Genomic DNA, 20,067 nt, shown 5'->3' with positions numbered 1-20,067 from the left:
TCCTAGCTGGCTCAGTTAGTAAAGCATGAGACTCTGGAGCTATGTGTCCAAGCCCCATGTTTGGGGACAGAGATTACTTAAAAAAATAAAATCTTTTAAAAAAATAAAAAGTGTACATCTCTTCTAAGGAAAGAATGGATAGTTTCTCCATCGGTTGGCTACCATAAAGCTGGTTAAGAAAATAGAAGCTATAATGAATCATTAAATGCCAAGTGTAAACTAACAGTACAGAATCCCCATGAGCCTCAACACAAGGGCTCGTTTGCAGTAGGTCTTTAAGAAAAAACTGAATTAAAAGTCCAGACTCTGTGATCCTGGATTCCTTTAGCTTATCCATACAACAATGACTAAGCTAGGTGACACAGCAGTTACAAAAGGTCCAAGGATTATTTAATAGACGAAAATATCTAAAGAAGTCAGATGGACTAGGACGACTTCTCACTTTCCTACACACCTCACCTCCTTTAACACTTGGCAAAAATTACCACTAACCCCTAATGTGCTTATATTTTAAAGGAAACTTTTTTATCTTTTCTTTTTTTTTTTTTTTTAAGATTTTATTTATTTATTCATGAGAGACACAGAGAGAGAGAGGCAGAGACACAGGCAGAGGGAGAAGCAGGTTCTATGCAGGGAGCCCGACGACATGGGACTCGATCCCGGGTCTCCAGAATCACACCCCGGACTGAAGGTGGCCCTAAACCACTGAGCCACCAGGGCAGCCCTCTTTATCTTTCCTAATTTAAGTACAAAACTCTATCTCAAAACAAAGTTTATTTTGAAAAGAATACAACTCATAGTGCACTCTGTGCACATGATATAAACAACCGCAAATAACTACTCTTTAAGTGATTTCATTCTCTTGCTCATCACAAATTCCATTTCCAAGATGCTGCTTTAACTTGAGTAAGTAGATGGTTCTAGTAATCTCAGCTGGTTCTAATACGCTCTTTATCAATAAGTATCTTATTGGATCTCTCTTGGATCTGGCACTATGTTAAGCCCAATGAAGACATAAGAAGAAAACACAGTCTCTATCTTGAAAAATTATAGTGAACTTATTAAAATTGTGGTCTACTAAGTTTCTCATTGGCAAATTCTATGAGACAAGTACAACTTTGCTATAACTGCTTAAACTTTTAGTTTGGATTAAAAAACGATATCCAAATAAGTTATCCAGAAAAAAAAAAATCAGTAAAATACACATATGAAGAGCTACTGACCAGCTGGCAATATTTATTTTATATTGAAATCTACATAAAGATAACAGGCAATTTTCTTATTATCTAAAGTAATCCTCAATTGGTGAGGAGTGAGTAACGTATTTGGGGGAATGAAAGTTTTTCTAAAAACACACTTTGTAGATTCAACATATACAGAAATTATAGCCTTGAAAAAATATATAAATATCAAATGACCACATGCAAGACAACCAGCTGAATTATGCTGCCACCCACTGGACAGAACACAAACAGCAAAGCAAACCTTGCTCTGATTTTTAACACCAAAAGAACCTGGCTTAGTTTGTTGGCAGTTTGGCAGTAAAGCTTTTATGCACATCAGGGAAATACAAATCAAAACCACAATGAGATACTGCTGCCAAATTCAGTGCTTATAAAGTTATTAAAAAGTGAAGTGCCACATCCACATCAAATGCAGAAAGCTTGGAGAATACATCAGTACCACCCTGATGATAACAAAAGAACTTAGCTAAACTACATAGTTTTCCAAGCTTAATCAGAGACTCTTATACCAGTCAGAATGGTGAAAATAAACAAGACAGGAAACAACAGTCACACCAGTCAGAATGGTGAAAATAAACAAGACAGGAAACAACAAATGTTGAAGAGGATGTGGATAAAGAGGAACCCTCTTGTACTGTTGGGAATGTGAACTGGTGCAGCCACTCTGGAAAACAGTGTGGAGGTTCCTAAAGAAATTAAAAATAGAGCTACCCTACGACCCAACAATTGCACTACTGGGTATTTACCCCAAAAAAACAGATGCAGTGGAACACTGGGACACCTGAACCCCAATGTTTATAGCAGCAAGGTCCACAATAGCCAAACTGTAGAAGAAGCCTCAATGTCCTTCAACAGATGAATGGATACAGAAGATGTGGTCTATATGTACAATGGAATATTACTCAGCCATCAAAAAGGACAAATACCCACACCTGCTTAGACGTGGATGGAACTGGAGGGTATTATGTTAAGTGAAGTAGGTCAATCCGAGAAGGACAATCATCATATGGTTTCATTCATATGGGGAATATAAGAAATAGTAAAAGGGATTATAAGGGAAAAGAGGGCAAATGAATGGGAAATAATAGAGAGGGAGACAAACCATGAGAGACTCCTAACTCTGGGAAGCAACAAAGGGTAGTGGAAGGAGAGGCAGGCAGGGGGATGGGGTAACTGAGTGACAGGCACTGAGGAGGGCACTTAAGGGGATGAGTACTGGGTGTTATACTATATGTTGGCAAATCGAACTTCAATAAAAAAAAAAAAAGTAAAGCTTTTATGTGTAATCTGGTGTCTGGGAAGAGCAAAACAAAGTTAATGTTGACTAATTATGGCTTAGTTTCTATTCATTTCCATTACTACTAATAAGTTTGGGAGTCAAATTATATGTACCTCAACCAAGACATCAAAACTACTCTAATCTTACTAAAATAAATGGTTAAAATGTAATTAGTTGACAAATACTCATTTAAATCGCTCCAAATTCAGTCCTATTGGGAGAATAAAACTTGCACATTTTTCTTCCACCTGTGTTTGTGGTCTCTTCTGGGGACCTGAACTCAGGTTAGTATTAGTGGTGGTATTCCTAACGCTTTAATGTTACTGGCCTGGTACGGGAACCAAGTCTGTTTCAACACTCTGTACATGTACATAATGTATAATGTAAGTTACAAATCACTGACAAACTGCTGAAAGGAACACACTTGTTAATGGGTTGATGGCTGTAAAGCTAGCAGATCAAAACATCAAAATAGTTTTTATGCAGTGAAAGTGAAAATATACTCTCAACAGGATAAAGCACATTAATACATAAATTTATCAACCTACATGGGAGAAAAATGCCTTCTGATTGCTCTAAAGGGTTCTGGATTCAGACATACATAAGAATAACCAAAATATGGAAGTGTCACTTAAGACAGTTTAAAGAGTAAAGAATGTTATATCCATTAAATTCAATTATCCAAATGGTGAGGCAAACAGGATATTCTAAATATTGTCAATTCACATACTTATCATACCAGTCAAAAAAACAATGCCTAAAGTCTCAGTGACTTAACAAAGTTTGGATAAATAAAATGTAGTACAACACAATGTTATTCATAAAAAGAAATGAAGAAAATCATGATATAAATGTGAATGAACCTTGAAAACACTGTAATTAAGCCAGACACTAAAGGTCACATATTGCTTAATTTCATTTCTATGAAATGTCCAGAATAGCCAAATCCACAGAGACAAAAAGTAGATTGGTGGTTGCCAGTGGCTGAGAGAAGGGGAAGGACAGGGAATCACTGCCAATGATGACTGGGTTTTCTACGGTAACTCAAATGTTCTGAAATTAGCAGTGATGGCTGCACAACTTCATGACTACAGTAAAAACCAGTAAGTTTGTACATTTTAAAAAGGCGAATGTTAGGGTATGTGATTGTATCTCAAAAAAAATTTTTCTAATGGATTAAAAACCAAGAAAAAAAATACATAGCAATACTTTCTTTCTCGGGTTACAGGCTCATCTTGAAAGTCTGCCCCATGTCATACTTACCCTTGGGATCCAAGATAAGGGAGCCTCTACCATCTGAAACACTTGGCAGACAAAAGAAAACAGAAAATTGGAGAGCTGATCTTTAAGAGCTTCAGATCTTTGGGTACACACTTCACCATACACACCTCACTTTATTTCACAATTCACAGGCCAAAGTCAGTTACTTGGCTAAGTCTAATTTCAATGGAACATAGACATATACTCTTTCCATGCATTCAAAAGTAAGAGAAATGCAAACATTTGGTCAATAGTAATATGATCAGCATATTTACTTAATGAGTACTTAACTAGTTCGAGATTACAATAGGCCAAAAGAAACCAACACTAGTACATCGGGATTCTGGCTCTCAAAACAGTTCACAATGCTGCAAAGATGGCATCCTAAACAAGTGCCAAAGTGCTAAACTAAGGACGACAGTAGTAACACAAAGGGCTACAGAAGCAAGGAAGAGAAAGTGACTCATTAAAAGCATGCCAGAACACTGAAGTTAAAAGCTCAGCAAACCCTAACTAAGACAAGGAGAATGCCCCCTTTGCAGAAAGAGGGGAGTTGACCCTCAAACAACATGGTCAGTTTGAACTACATGGGTCCACTTATTCATGGATTTTTTTTCATACAGTATGGTATGTAAATATATTTTCTCTTCTTTATGATTTTCTTAACATATTCTTTTCTCTAGCTTACTTTATTGTAAGAATACAGTATATAACACATGCAACATACAAAATCTGTGTTAATCGACTGTTTCTGTTGTAAGGCTTCCACCAACAGTAGGCTATTAGTAAAGTTTCGGAGGAGTGAAAAGTTACACTCTGATTTTGAACTACATGGGGGTTGGTGCCCCAAGCCCCCGCATTGTTCAAAGGTCAACTATACTGGCAAAAGAAACCAAATGAGAAAATACATAAATATGAAAACACACAGCCTGTTTAAATCTTAATAGCAAAATAATGTTAGATTATCTTGCTGAGTTCAGTGTGAAGAGCCCTGAAATCCTTGCTTAGGAGTATGGTCTTTTGCTCATTAGCTAAATAGAGATTCAAAGGTTAAGAAAACAGAGGATGTGAGGGGGTGCCTGGGTGGCTCAGGTCAGGTCATGATCTTAGGTCGTGGAATGGAGCCCTTATATCAGGCTCCCTGTCAGTGACTCTGCTTGAGATTCTCTCTCCCTCTCCTTCTGCCCCTCCCTCCTCAAATAAATAAATCTTTTAAAAAAATGATGTAAGTCTGAAAAAAAAAACCAAAATGGACTGAGGCAAGGTGCACAGTCAAGGTACAAACTAGAAACCTTTCTCTATTTTTCAGCTCAGTACCAATGAGGACCTAAACTAGGCATGTGGCATGGGATAAATTTGAGATTCTTTTTAAGGGGGAAAATTATCAAGACTTGTGATTCCTTTCCAATCTCTATCCTATTACTCATCACATTCCAGTGTATTAAAATGATCATTATACCTTTCTCCTAAGCAGAATAAACTCACATCTTAATTATCTCTGCAGCCTAAGCATCTAGCACATGTGCTCGCACATGGACATTGTGTTTGCTGACCTGAACATTCTCAAACCACTGTCATCCTCCTTCTCTACACCTCAAGTCCCCTTTAGCAACAGCCAACATTTCTATGGAAACCAAATCGATCTCTCAATCCTCTCACCCTGCCTCTCTTCCAACTGGCCATGGTTTTAGCTACATACTGTTTCTCTGATCCCTGCAATGTATCCTAGAAACTTCTTTCTCCTTTCTCATTACCACCAAGTCCACAATTTCTCATCCAAGATTCCTGGGGCCAGATATGTGCCATAATTCAGAACTTTTCTGATTTAGAAGGTAATCTTGAGACTGGGAATATCAATGCATTGGTATTTCTAGGAGAAAATATAAAACACATCAAAATACCTGGAAAAGAAATATATGAATGCTCCCCTCAAGTTCCTCACGGGTTTAGACCAAGTTTTACTACCATGTGAGTTTTGACACCAAACCTACAAAAAGAAAAATCCATTTGCAAAACTTTTTTTTGGAATTGCAGATAAAGAACCACAGACCTGTAATTCACCTCGTCTACTGCAACCACTATTTTCCTACATCTCATTCCTTCCTATTCCAACCCATCTTGTAGTCTCTTGTATTTCACATCAATCTTTCTAAGAAACAACTCCTGGCATTCAAGGGTTTCTACAATTTAGCTCCAACCTGCCTTTTTTCAGCCTTATCTCCTCCCAATCTCTCTCAAATGTCACACTCTATCTTCACAGGACCACTCCTTACTACCCAAGCCTATCCAAAAACTGCCTTTACTTATGAAGTGCCCTCAGCCTAAATAGACTCCTCCCCAAACATCTACCCATTCTTCATAGCATTTCATTTTTTAAAATTTATTCATGAAAGACAGAGAGAGAGAGGTAGAGACATAGGCAGAGGGAAAAGCAGGCTCCCCATGGGGAGTCTGATGCAGGACTTGATCCCAGGACCCCAGGATCACACTTTGAGCCAAAGGCAGACACTCAACCACTGAGTCACACCCAGGTGCCCCTCATGGTGTTTTTTTGTTTGTTTGTTTGTTTTTTTAAGATTTTATTTATTTATTCATGGGAGACACAGAGAGAGAAAGAGGCACAGACACAGGCAAAGGGAGAAGCAGGCTCCATGCAGGGAGCCGGACATGGAACTCAATCCCGGGTCTCCAGGATCACACTCTAGGCCAAAGGCAACGCTAATCCACTGGGCCACCGGGGCTACCCAGGCGTTTCACTTTTAATGCCACTTCTTCTTTATTCCTCCATCTGGCTGTGATTATTACACCTTTTCTCAGACAGGGCACTTTTCTTATTGTGCTTTGTACCACCATTCCTTGAATACTTATCATTCCAAAGGCCTACTAGCAAAGATTGTGACCTAATTCTTTGAGTTTCCTTTGCATTCGTTTTCTAATTTCTCTTTTTTTTTTTTTTTTTTTTTTATGATAGTCACACAGAGAGAGAGAGAGAGGCAGAGACACAGGCAGAAAGAGAAGCAGGCTCCATGCACCGGGAGCCTGACGTGGGATTCGATCCCGGGTCTCCAGGATCACGCCCTGGGCCAAAGGCAGGCGCCAAACCGCTGTGCCACCCAGGGATCCCCCCGTTTTCTAATTTCTTGAGATAAATGCTACTAATGTCATTGATGCACTAACTTCTCATTATGATTGTGGACTTGTCCGTTCTTTGCGCCTGTTAATTTTTGTGGCTGTATTATTGGGTGCATACACATTTAGAAATGTTAACTTCCAGGAACTGGAACTTTTTATAAAAAGTTTTCTTTATATCCAATAATACCTCTTGCTCTGAATCTACTACTTTTTTTTTTTTTTTTTTTAATCAATGTAGTTATATCATCTTTCTTTCTGGCTAATGTCTGTACATCTTCCATCATTTATTGGCAATCCTTCTGCCTAAAATTATCTAAGTACACTGCCTCATATTAGCAGCACTGAATAAGGTTGCACAATTTCATTCAGTTTGATAATCTGCTTACTTCTTTCAGTACAGTAGTCTTTGACATTTCACATAATTGATATATGAAGCTTAAATTTATTATCTTACTATTCGTTTTCTATGTTTCCCATCTGTTCTCTGTACCTTATTTTTTCTTGACTTTATTATTTTATAAATTATTCCATTTTCTCCATTATCCTATTAATTACATTTTCTTTTATCATTCTTTTAGTGGTTACCCTAAAATTATAGACTGCATCCCTGTTCTATCAGTCTAAACTAAATTAGTACTTTTACCTTTTCCTATACAATCTAAGGACCTTAGGACATTTTAAATCCATTTACTCCCTTCCATCTTATATCCAATTATCATGTGTTTTGATTATATGTATTTTATGCCCTATAAGACATTATCATTATTATTCTACACCTGCATATGTATCTTCTCCGTTGTTCTTCATTCCTACCTGATTCTCCCAAGTTTTCATCTAGGAACACCTTCTTTCTATCTGAAGAATAGTCTTAATTTCTTTAAGGTGAGAGACTACTGGTGATGGATTCTCTCAATTCTTATCTAAAAATATATTTTACCATTTCTCTTACTTTTATGCTCATCTCCTAATATGACTAGTTATTTCTTTTTTTTTTTTTAAGATTTATTTATTTATGATAGACATAGAGACAGAGAGAGGCAGAGACACAGGAGGAGGGAGAAGCAGGCCCATGCTGGGAGCCCAACGTGGGACTCGATCCCGGGACTCCAGGATCGTGCCCTGGGCCAAAGGCAGATGCCAAACTGTTGAGCCACCCAGGGATCCCCTGACTAGTTATTTCTGATTGAAGGCCAGATATTGTTTATGAAAAATCAGACAACGAATTTGATGCCTAGGATAATGTTATCTTTCTCTGGAGACAATTTACTTTTGCTTCTGGTAAGCAACTAGAAGTACCAGTAAATCCAGACCATTTTAATGCAGTCAGGAATCAGGCTCCGGGGACAATGGTCTATAACTTATTATTCTTACTACTCCTGGGATGTGATCCTTCAGGTTTAATGGACCCTAAACTCTCAATTTTGATCATCCTATTCCCATAAGCCCATCAAAACGCTATTAAATTGCTCAGCCTATTAGCCTCTTTTTCCAGAATAAACAGGTGCTCCTTGTGGAGAAATGGTTCAAATGCTAGACTGCCCTCTCTGGGTTTCCTTCTTCTCAGATCCTGGTCCTTTAATTCTTTGCTTTTTATAGCAACCTTAATCATTTTCAAAATCATTAATCAGTAGGAGGGTTAGTCCAAATTATCTAGTCTTACCAATCACATATCTGCTGCTATACCTAATAGAGTTCCTTGCACACCTGAATGGAAGGCACTGGCTACATCAGGTTTCCCTCTAGTAGCCCCTGCAATAAATCAACCAGCTCAGTTCTTTATACTAACTACAAAATCAACTGTGACTGAGAAAGGCAATAGGGAGTATTTAAGGTTTTTGAACAAGAAAGTATGCCCATCAAATTAGTGTTTTTAGTTTACTCAGCCAAAAACAAAGAGTGGAGAAAAACAAACCAATTAGGAGATTACTGCAGACACGTGCCAATAATGATGTGAAGAAGGAAAAGAGACAGAGGTAAGTGAAACAACAGTGTTCTATCAACCTTAACAATTACCTGGGAACAAGAGGTAAAGGAGAAAAAAGGAGTCAAAGATAAACATGAAATCTCAAGTCTAAGAGTGAAAATGACTTGGGTGAAGAGGAATTCAGAGTTAGACATAAATATGAAGTATCCACAAGAAGAAATCCAAGTTGAAATTTCAATAGACATTTAGAGACCCTGGTCTGAGCCCTTACCAGAAGCATGATGATTGCTAAAAATTTCAACAGAATTTTCCAAAAACTAACAATATTATTCACTAAACTAGGAAACCAGTCATCTATTTCCATTCACTGGTATGTTAAAAAAAATCAGGACTGGCAATTAACGTCTGAGGCTTTGGAGACGTGAAAAAAGGAAAATATATTAACAGAGAATTTATCACATTTAAAGAAAAAGAGAAGTGCAAGGGACAGGGTCGGGGAAGAATGGTTTAAAAAAAACACTAAGGCAAAATACACTGCTTACAGTTCAAACAATCTAATCTGGTAACAGATTTTTTAAAAAGTATAGATTTACATACAACATAATAGTAAGAAGAATTCTAAGTGGGGTTAGCTATTTAAGTGATTTTAGTAACTTAATAAACTTAATAACAAAAAAGCTTTTTAAAGTTACTGAGGTGGGGATGCCTGGGTGGCTTAGCAGGTGGGCGCCTGCCTTTGGTTCAGGGCCTGATCACAGGAGCTAGGATCGAGTCCCACATTGGGCTCCCTGTGAGGAGCCTGGTTCTCCCTTTGCCTGTGTCTCTGCCTCTCAACTCTGTGTCTCTTGTGAATAAATAAATGAATCTTTAAAAAAATAAGAAAAATAAAGTTACTAAGGTGGAAAAGTCATTGTTTCTTTTAAAATGAAAGAAACAGGGATCCCTGGGTGGCGCAGCGGTTTGGCGTCTGCCTTTGGCCCAGGGCGCGATCCTGGAGACCCGGGATCAAATCCCACATCGGGCTCCCTGCATGGAGCCTGCTTCTCCCTCTGCCTATGTCTCTGCCTCTCTCTCTCTCTCTGTGTGACTATCATGAATAAATAAATAAAATCTTTAAAAAAAATAAATAAATAAAATAAAATAAAATGAAAGAAACAAAATTTTTATGAGGTGGCATGTTAGATTACACTCTTACACAAGAACATTTAGATTTAACAAATTAAAATCTTTTGAAATCTCTGAAAATAGTCTTATCAAGCTCTTAAGTCAATAACTGGAGAATATGGAATATTATTTCATATACTCTTCACTCAGTCTCACCAACAGGATATGCCTTTTGATGGAGATGAATAAATCACTCTGACATGTAAACTATACAAACCAGCAGCTATTTTAAGATGTCCTTGAAAGATAAAGGCCCATGCCCTGAAGGTCCAACTTATTGATTATCAACACCAGCACTACATTTCTGATTATCTGCCAAATGCGACTCATCCCACTCTTGTTTTAGCTCATAACAACAGTATTTTGTTTCTAAAATCAGAGCAGCAAACAAAACATTCCAACCAAAATACAACTTTTCTGGCTAATGGATCCCATTCTGTTCCATATGAGAAGTGCTCTTAAGGTCTCTATAAAAGTAGAGATCATGTGAAGATTATGCCACATATTTGTGACACTGAATAAATTAATAAATCGAATTAACTGAACTCTAAATAAATAAAATGCCCAAATGCCTAGAGAACATAAAGATTAGTAATCCTGTGAAGCTAATTATGCTACTCTTTCCGTGGTAAAGGTCAAATTTAGTTGCTGAGCAATTTACTCAACAATCATTTGCTGAGCTGTAATGGTGCCAGACATGAAGCATAAAAAGACACACATGACAGAGTCCCTGCGTTCAATGGAGGACCTGTAAGGTGGCCAGACATGTATGCAGACCTGTATACAACACAATCACTGCTAACAGGGTTGTTACTGCCAAGATGCTATAAGTCCATGAAAGAAGAAATTCCAATGGTCTGTTTTGTTTTGAGGACAGCACGAGGACTCCAGAACACTCCACGTAGGTGGACGCTAATGAGTTTAAGTCTGGGAAACAACAGAGGATTGGCCAAGCAGGAAGTAGGAGACAAAGTATCTCAGAACTCTGCTTAAAGAAACCAGATATTTCAGTAAAGCCATTTCATTTCAGTGTTGAGAAAATTTATAAGAATATTAGCATGTTTAATCAAAAGGCACACAGCAGCTGCATAGCAGAATTAAGATGAAAACCAAGGTCCCCGTGTTTTTATCCACTTCACTAGGCCATTTAACAATGGTCAGACTTTATAATCTTACAAAAGATACCATTCTGAAGTAAGATTTTTTTTTATAGCCCATATTGCTAAATTCTAAGTAGAACATGTGTTGATTCTAAAAATCAACTAAATTCCCTGGTTTTACATCATAGGTTACCTTTACATTTATCAGGATAGTTTCCAAAATACTAACATCAAAAGAGAGAGCACTCTTATGTTTTAGTTTTTAATAAAAATTCCTACTGTGTAATGTAAAAACTATTTACTCTTATAATATAGCTGTATTAGCAAGGATATGGGAAAATAGGCACTTCACTGATAAATACATAACTGGTTGGAATGCTACTTTGGTACTACTTTTGCGAACTACGATATGGTCAGATGTAGTCAATGCTGCAACATTGTTAGTAAGTAATAGCCAAAGACTAGAAGGAATGTAAATATTCCTCAATCAAAAAACAGTTAAATAAATGAAGGTACATCAATAAAGAAAGGTGCAACAGAACAATCAGACATTCATGATAAAGAATAAAGGAACTCTAGGCACAATGACAGGGCTCATTCTCCAAAATATCCAAAACTTACTCTCTGAACCTCAGTGACTCCAAAGTACTAGTACCCCAGACAGCCCAGCTGGGCAAATTACAAGTTACCTTCATTACTGACAACTGGGCAAACAAACTCATGGCAAAAATGTAGCCAAGGGGCCTTCCAAAACTATCAGTTAGACTGAGCTATCACTGATAACACCATATTATAGTGTCCCTCGCAAAATATTTTAAAACAACATTCTAACTGTAAGAATGAAAAGAGGTCTTACAGTGCTTAGTAAAACTAAATACGAGAAAAATTCACCCAAAAACTCTAATATGATAAATTAATTTAGCAAATCACAATTCTGTTGGTCAAATTCATGATCTAATAAGAAATCAGAGCCCAAAAGTATAACAAACAGTATAAAATTTCCAATTCACATTTCATAGATACAAATAAGACAAGTTACATATTTTGTCCTGATAATTTGAAGCAAAATGATTTGCTTTCTGTTTTAGAAGATTATTTAGTATTACTTCAATAATACCAAGTCAGTGTTCATAAAACAACCCTTTTTGAGGATATTGAGTTCCTTGTTGATCTAAGGAAAGCTCTGATACTCCCTAAACCCCAAAGCCCACCTAATATTTGATGTTAAAAAACATGATCACATTCAGATTTCTACTAGAAAAATTTTATTCAAACAAGAATTATTTACTGGTAAACATGTGATATACATTTCATTCAAAAGGTATTTAATGCCTCATATGTATCAGATACTAGGCTAGGTACTAACAACACAGTAACAAAGAAGTCAGACATGTTTCTTGCCCTCTCAGAAAATACTGGGGACAGAGGGAGGTACAGACACAGCTAAATAAGAAATTATAATACACAAACGAACTACAATAATATACGAGGTGTTACAGAGGCACAGATAAATGGTCAGCCAAAATTGTAAATTCACACTGACCAAAAAAATAAGAGGGCAGAGAAAAACAAAGAATGTTTTAGGCGGTGAAGTTAACATGGTAAAAGCCAAGAAGTGAGAGAGAGTGCTAAATAACTGTTCAAGGAGCTGAAATAAATTCAGTATGCAGGAGCAGAGACGTAATATAAGAGGTCACAGAAATAAGCGGGAATCAGATCATGAAAGGCTTCCTAAAGCATATTAAAAAGTTTAAACTTCAATCTAAGAGAAAAAAGATAATCAGATTATGCTTTAGAAACAGCCACTTTGACAGAAATGTAGAATAAGCAAGAGACGTGAAGACCAGAGGCAGAGCAACCAGCGAGGATTAGCATTTCAGTAAAACACGAGAGGATGGATGGTAGCCTGGACTGCCAGTGGCAAGTGAACAGAAGCAGACAAGAGCCAAGGGAGAAATGAGGAGCAAATAAGATTCGGTAATGAACTGGATGTGAGAAATAAGGGCAAAGGGAGAGGCAAGAATTAGTAAGCAAATTAACTCAAAGCTATAATGCACAGATCTTGGGTTTCAATTACAACTTAAATACAAGCCTAGGTACTAAATATATTTGTTAAATGAGCAAAGACTGCGTATTTAAGTGGAAAAAAGATTAATAAAACAGTTTACACTCTAACAATAGGAAAAGTATACTTTTGGCTATGATAAACATAGCTCTCACTATAATTTTTTTTTCCTCTCACTATAATTTAAAAAAAAAAAAAAAGCTGCATTAGTATAACAACTGTTTCGGGTAAACAAGACCAAGATACCTCAGAGCACAAGGTAAGTGAGGAACAATATCCAAGGCCAAAGAAGGCCCCAACAGTTGCTAGAAACTGGGTATTTCAGAATTGCTGGAACACTTCCTAAGTGTGATATGGACCCTAGTCATCTATTGCTGAATGACTTTTCTACACAACATATTATTTCTACACCAGAACTAAAATATTATCTGGCCCTGGCATAAAGACAGTCCCAGATCTTCAAGCACTGGAAATTTTACCAAGGCAGGGAGGGGCAGGGAGCAGAAGCCAAGTGCTTCCTTAAACAGAATGTTTCTACAGCTTGCCCCATCCAGATTTTACAGCTGGGATGATGTTCATCTAAAGAGGGCTTATCAACAAAATGCTGACTTCAACTGTTTTTATATTAGCAAATATCAGAAACTAGCAGGCAAACACCACTTTCCACAGAGAATACCAAAAAATGTTACAATAAAAACTTAAAATATACATATGTTTACATTATAAAAGTCATCAAAATCTGAAGTTAGCAGAAATAACAAAGTTTTAAATAAAAGAAACATTGACATGGTAATAAATGGAATCAGTTAACATCTATTCAATTTAAAAAGCTCCACAATTTATTTCTAATTTTCTACCAATTTATTCTAAAGGATAGACAGTTTGGTCAATACTCATCTAGAAAATATTTATAAATTTATACTATAATCAAATTAACAAGCCTCCAAATATGTATTCTACAGACTAATTCCAAACAGTCCAAAAATCTCAAGGAAGCAAAAATCAGTAACAATCAGTTCTTTACCTGCAGCTCCTTGGAGACTCGCTCTAGGTGATTAGTTATCTTTTTAATCAGATCACTGTACATCTGTTCTGAGTGCTGCTGGCAGACACATTTATACACACAACTGTGGGGGGAAAACCAAAACAGAAAAACCAAGTTAACGGTGAAGCATTCAACCTAAGATGAATGCATACTTCGGATACACAGTCACGGGGCAAATAATTCAGGCCTAATAAAAGTAACCAATCACAACTTTTTAATCGAAAGAGAGAAAGAGAGCAAGGAAGTGTGGTTTTTTTCTGAGAGGAGGAGGAGCAGAGGGAGAGGATCTTAAGCAGACTCTGCATTGAGCAGGGAGCCCAACGTAGGGCTCAATCTCATGACCCTAAAATCATGACCTGAGCAGAAATTAAGAATTGAACACTTAACTGACTGAGCCACACAGGCACCCCGACCAATCACAACTTTTAAACAGAAATTTACCTTGCCCCAATCAGTGTTCAGATAAAAGAGCTACTACCACTATCTGCAAATCTTTCTGAGTACTGTGTTACACATTTTGGCAGTACTAGGTAATTTAGTATTGGGTGATAATCTGAAACTGGGACTATGATAACTACTTATAAACCAGTTTCACTCTCTCATTTCAATGCATGTCAAAATAAAGGAGAGAGAGTGATAATTCACACCAAGCTTCTAACTCATAAAAATTAGGTTTGTAATGTAACCTCTTTATGCATCACTTGTGTAGAACAACACAACTATCATCACCTCCTCCTCTGTGACTGCGCTGAACTCAGGTCCCACCCCAAGTCCTCACTGCTTCCACTTACAAGGACCTGGGAAACAAAGTAACCAAAGACAGAACTGTGTGTCAATAAACATCAACAAACTAAGCTAGGGTCTCTCTGTGAGATCAAAAAATACAGATTTTTACACCAGGTACTTGTCATTCTTTTTCGCTAACCTACAAAGTTTCTTCATTATGTATAGCAGGGGTAGCAGGCTGAGATGGGAGGAAGTCTAAGTGAGTTAGGGTTAACTCTACCTTGATTTGAAAGCCAATTCTGAAGCAGAAAGTATAAACCAAACCTCTAGCCTCTAAGTGTGAAATATACAAATAACCTACAAAGTCACCTTATGAATATTATATGTATATATACTGCCATATTTCAAGGTGTCATGAACCCTATTGTACCCTCTCAAACCCAGGTAAATGAAATCTTGACTTACCTGTATATCTGTTCATAGGATATGGGGATATAGTCACCAGGACTCTGAGTTAAAAGCTGATCTATGGCACCATCCAATTTTGGCCAGTATGTGCTCTTATAATCTTCAATAGTTATAACATTCATTACTAAAAGTAAAACATAAAATAAATATTACTATATACCACATGTAAAGTAAGCACAAATCACAGCAATTCTGTGCTCTCAAATTCCTTTCACTTAATCTAATTTGACGCTCTATCACCTAAATACTACTAAATTACTAACCTATTTCAAAAAAATGAATACAGCAATCTTGTCAGGGATATTAAAGCAGCCATTAATTATGATGTAAAAAGGAATGACCATGGGTCCATCTTTAAAAATAAAAACAAAACAAGCAAGTATCATTGGTTTCCTTTTCCAGTTATCTGTTAACAGTGGCTGAGTCTCAAACACACACTCACCCTCCAAAATACATTGTCAATGATGTGACAAGATGGCCTATCCATGAGCCACAATAAAGTCCTAGGAAACTATGAACTCCAACAATCAATCTTCAGAGGCATCCCTGAACAAATTTACCTAACAATAGGACTATGGGGATTAAAGTCCAAATGCTACAGTAACAAAAGAAGTTGTCAGAAACTTGCAGGGATCTTTGGACCTCCAGTACTTCCTAGATACTACTACAGCTCTGACTCAGATTCCACCTATCTTACACTTGATAAGCCCAACAGAAAAAACATAAACGAACTGGAGACTTACAATGAGGCTTACCTCATTCCTACTGTCTGGCTCTTATTCCTTTAATCAAGGTTTCATAAAGCTTTATAACAGCTGGTCCTAACAATCCAGGGTGTCAGCTGCTTCACAACAATGAAATGCTAACGTTAAAAAGAGCTACTACCCCCGCCTCCCATGGATAAAAGAGCTATCCAAAGAACCTAAAATTTCAAGACATTTTTTTTAGATTTTACTTATTTATTCATGAGAGACACACAGAGAAAGAGAGAGAGAGAGAGAGGCAGAGACACAGGCAGAGGGAGAGGGAGAAGCAGGCTCCATGCAGGGAGCCCGTCGCGGGACCTGATCCCGGGACTCCAGGATCAGGCCTTGGGCCAAAGGCAGGCGCTAAACCGCTAAGCCACCCAGGGATCCCCCGTTAGTTTAAGATTTTATGTTTATTTAAGAGACAGGTGAGGGACAAGCAGACTCTGTGCTAAGCACACAGCCCAATGCCAGGCTTGATCCCACAACCCTGGTATCACACTCCACGCCAAAATCAGGAGTCTGAGGCTTGGGGCACTTCGGTGGCTCAGTGGTTGAATGTTTGCCCTTGGCTCAGGTTGTTATTCCGGGGGTCCTGGGATCAAGTCCCTCAGGGAGCCTGCTTCTCCCTCTGCCTATGTCTCAGCCTCTCTTTCTGTGTCTCTCATGAATAAATAAAATCTTTAAAAAACAAACAAACAAAAAAGGTCTGAGGCTTAACTGACTGAGCCACCCAGGCATCCAAAATACTCTGTGTCTTATGAAACACCACTATCTCAGGAGACAGGAGCTAACAACTACTACATCAGGTATTTTATCAAAAACTGGAGAGCAAAGAGTTGATTTCCTCAAAAGTACATGGTTAATTACTGCCAGGAGTACCAGATAAAGAAAGCCTTATCTAGCACCTGTCCATCACATTACTGATTTCCAGATTCAGGTTCAAAATGTTTCTCACATGTATATGCCATCTCTGTCATTGTTGTTCAGTATTTTCTTTAAATCAATTCACTTTTTCTTGCTTAAATTTGTTCTAAAGGACACGTGAGGAATGAACTATTGATTCATACAACACAGAATAATCTTAAATGCATTTCTGCCAACTGAAAGAATCAGACCACATATTATAAGATTATATTATATAAGACTACATATTATAAGATTCTCACTTATATGATACTAATAAAGTCAAAACTATAAAAAGGGAAAACAGACTGGAGGCTCTAAGGTAGGGAGGACTGTCTACAAAGGGCAGCATGGGATGAACTCTTACGTAGAATCGTCCTAGTGAACACAGCACTCCAGGCATTTGTCAAAACCAACATACCATAAAAACTTACTGTATGAATCTTAAAAAAAAAAAAAAAAAAAAAAAAAAAATTTTAACCAGGATGTACTAGTAAAGATGGAATGAAAATCTTGACAAATGAATTCCTACACTGAAAGGAATGAAGAAACAAATGTTTTGACTACGTATAAGGCTAAAAACCAAAGGAACTGTATATTCATGTGCAAAGAAAGACACATACACAAGGATGGAGACGGCCAGAGCACAGAGAGCCTTAGAAGCAATTTTATTTTTTTTACTTTTTCAAAAATTTTATTTATTTATTCATGAGAAACAGACGGAGAGAGAGAGAGAGGCACAGACACAGGCATAGGGAGAAGCAGGCTCCATGCAAGGAGCCCGACGCGGGACTTGTTCCTGGGTCTCCAGGATCACACCCTGGGCTGAAGTTGGCACTAAACCTCTGAGCCACCTGGGCGGCCCTTTAGAAGCACTTTTAAAGACTGGCTTTTACTCTGAGTAAGATGGGGACATCTGGAGGGTTTTAGATGAAGTGACGTGATCTGACTTAGGTTTTCTATGGCTCATCCAGCTGCTAAGGCATAACTGGGCAAAGTCAGGAGGTTGTGTGATGATGTAGGTTGAACCAGGTAGCAGCAGGGATGAGGAAAGTCAGATTTGGAATATATTTTAAAAGCTGAGCCAACCAGATTTGCTGATGGTTTACATGGAGGAAGTAACAGAAGAGTAAAGGATGACTCCAAAGTTTGTGGCCTGAGCACCAAAGGATGGGGCTGTTGTTCACCAGGACAAAGAGGACGAAAGAGAAGCTGAGCATACTTGAGAGGACAGCAGAAATTATTGGTGTCCCATCCATGCACTCTGTCCACAGAGGCCACTGTCAACACCAATGCGGTGTTGTCAGAGGTGCTCTGACTGAATGAAGGAGGGGCAGCTTGGAAGTTCTAAAGAATTAACCACCCCAGGCGGCTTCAATAACAACTACCAAGAATGGGTATATACTTGCCAGTATCTCCCTTTACTCTGGAGTATGACAAGGCTAAGGTGCCATGTCCTAGGCTGACTCCCAGAGCTCCCCACTGGGCTTACCCTCCTGTTGTCCACAGTGGTGACCTCTTTACTGGCTTCCTTACTTTTTCTGTCTCATGTCTCCACTCCCCTGCAGGTGCAGGGGAATCACCTCTTGTGCTTAAAACTATTTGTGCTTAAAAAAAGAGAGAAAAAAAAGCAATCTATCAAAAATAGAAAAGCAGTGTTGTTTTCCATTAAACAAAAGGTGATATAAAAATAAATACAGTGTTAAAAAAATAAATAAATAAATAAATAAATAAATAAATAAATAAATAAATACAGTGTTATTAAATTCTAGCCATGTCCTATTGCCTGCTAAAAGGAGCTTCTGAGCCTGGAGTTTGCTTTCTCTGTGAAAAATGGAGATGGACCAATGTTGAGAAGTGTTACACACTAGCTCCAAAATACCACTTTTCTGCTTTCTGAAGGACTCAAAGAAAACTGAAAACAAAAACTGGAAAGAACATCACTTTCTAACTATGGGATTCTAGGCTACTCAATCTCCAATCAATATATCACCTAAATCGTATCACATACCAGCTCTACACCAAAAATTGAAGCTTGAAGAAGGTAGGTGACATGCTCAAAAAGAAAACTTCAAGTACAGAAGCCAAGAATTAACATAATCTCATGGGCACTCTGAGTGCTGCATTCAATGACTCCACCCCTGGCCAAGGATGGGGAGTAATCCTACTTCTCAAGCATGGGCTTTACACTTCATGAGGACTTACATGAAATAAAAATAGGATTAGTGTTACAAAGTCAAAGATACAAAGGAGGAAGAAGAATCTAAAATGTAAAGTCCTGCAGCTGTAAGTACAGAACAGAGTCCCACTAAAGAAGTGGTAATTGCTGATGCCTCTCAGGTATCTTTCATGTGGTGTGGTTGTTTCTCTTTTTTATGTTCTGCTTTTAAGTATCTCTGAAAAGAGACTTTAACACCAAAATGAAAAAGATATGATCAGGGTAAAAATCTTAAAGCCTATTTCCACATCAAAAAAAGTCATATCTATTTCTACTCTACATTTCCATATAATATGTAATAAAAAATCTATTTCTACATAGATTTTGCTTGAAAAATAAATAGGTAGCCAGTTCAGTTCACCTTAAATGCTAGCTGTAGTAGACTGAGTATTTGTATCCCTTCCCCCAAAATTCATATGGTAAAATTTTAACCTCCTCTATGATGGTACTGAGTGGGGCCTTTGGGAGGTGATTAGGTCTTGGGAGTAAGGTCCTCACAAATGGAATTACTGCCTGCAGAGAGCTTCCTCACTCCCAACACCCTGTAAGGACAAGCAAGACTAGTCTACTATGAACCAGGACACAGGCCTTCACCAGATTTGAATTTGCCAGCACCTTCATCTTGGACTTCCCAACCTTCAGAACTGTGAAAAATAAGTTTCTGCTGTTTACAAGCCACTCAGTCTCTGATACGGTTATATAAGCTTGAATGGACGAGCTAATAACTTTCTTCTATGAAACCAGCCAATCTTCACCACAGTAGCAAAAGAATAGGAAAATAAAGATGATA

At 37.7% G+C, this 20,067-nt stretch overlaps 1 protein-coding gene across 4 annotated transcripts in view; it reads right to left on the bottom strand.

The window, feature by feature from the left end:
- Positions 1-20,067, bottom strand: part of CACUL1 (CDK2 associated cullin domain 1) — an 81,395-nt gene that overhangs the window by 32,613 nt on the left and 28,715 nt on the right. For all 4 annotated transcript variants that reach the window (XM_072805146.1, XM_072805144.1, XM_072805143.1 and 1 more), the window contains exons 2-3: positions 15,405-15,531; positions 14,193-14,295 (exon numbers count right to left, since the gene is read on the bottom strand). In XM_072805146.1, the coding sequence (XP_072661247.1) occupies positions 14,193-14,295; positions 15,405-15,531 (230 nt within the window). The remainder of the gene's footprint in view (positions 1-14,192; positions 14,296-15,404; positions 15,532-20,067) is intronic.

The sequence above is a fragment of the Canis lupus genome, chromosome 29 (genome assembly GCF_048164855.1).
Source record: "Canis lupus baileyi chromosome 29, mCanLup2.hap1, whole genome shotgun sequence".
In the NCBI taxonomy this organism is placed as follows: domain Eukaryota; kingdom Metazoa; phylum Chordata; class Mammalia; order Carnivora; family Canidae; genus Canis; species Canis lupus.
This window is presented reverse-complemented; position numbering and strand designations above follow the sequence as displayed.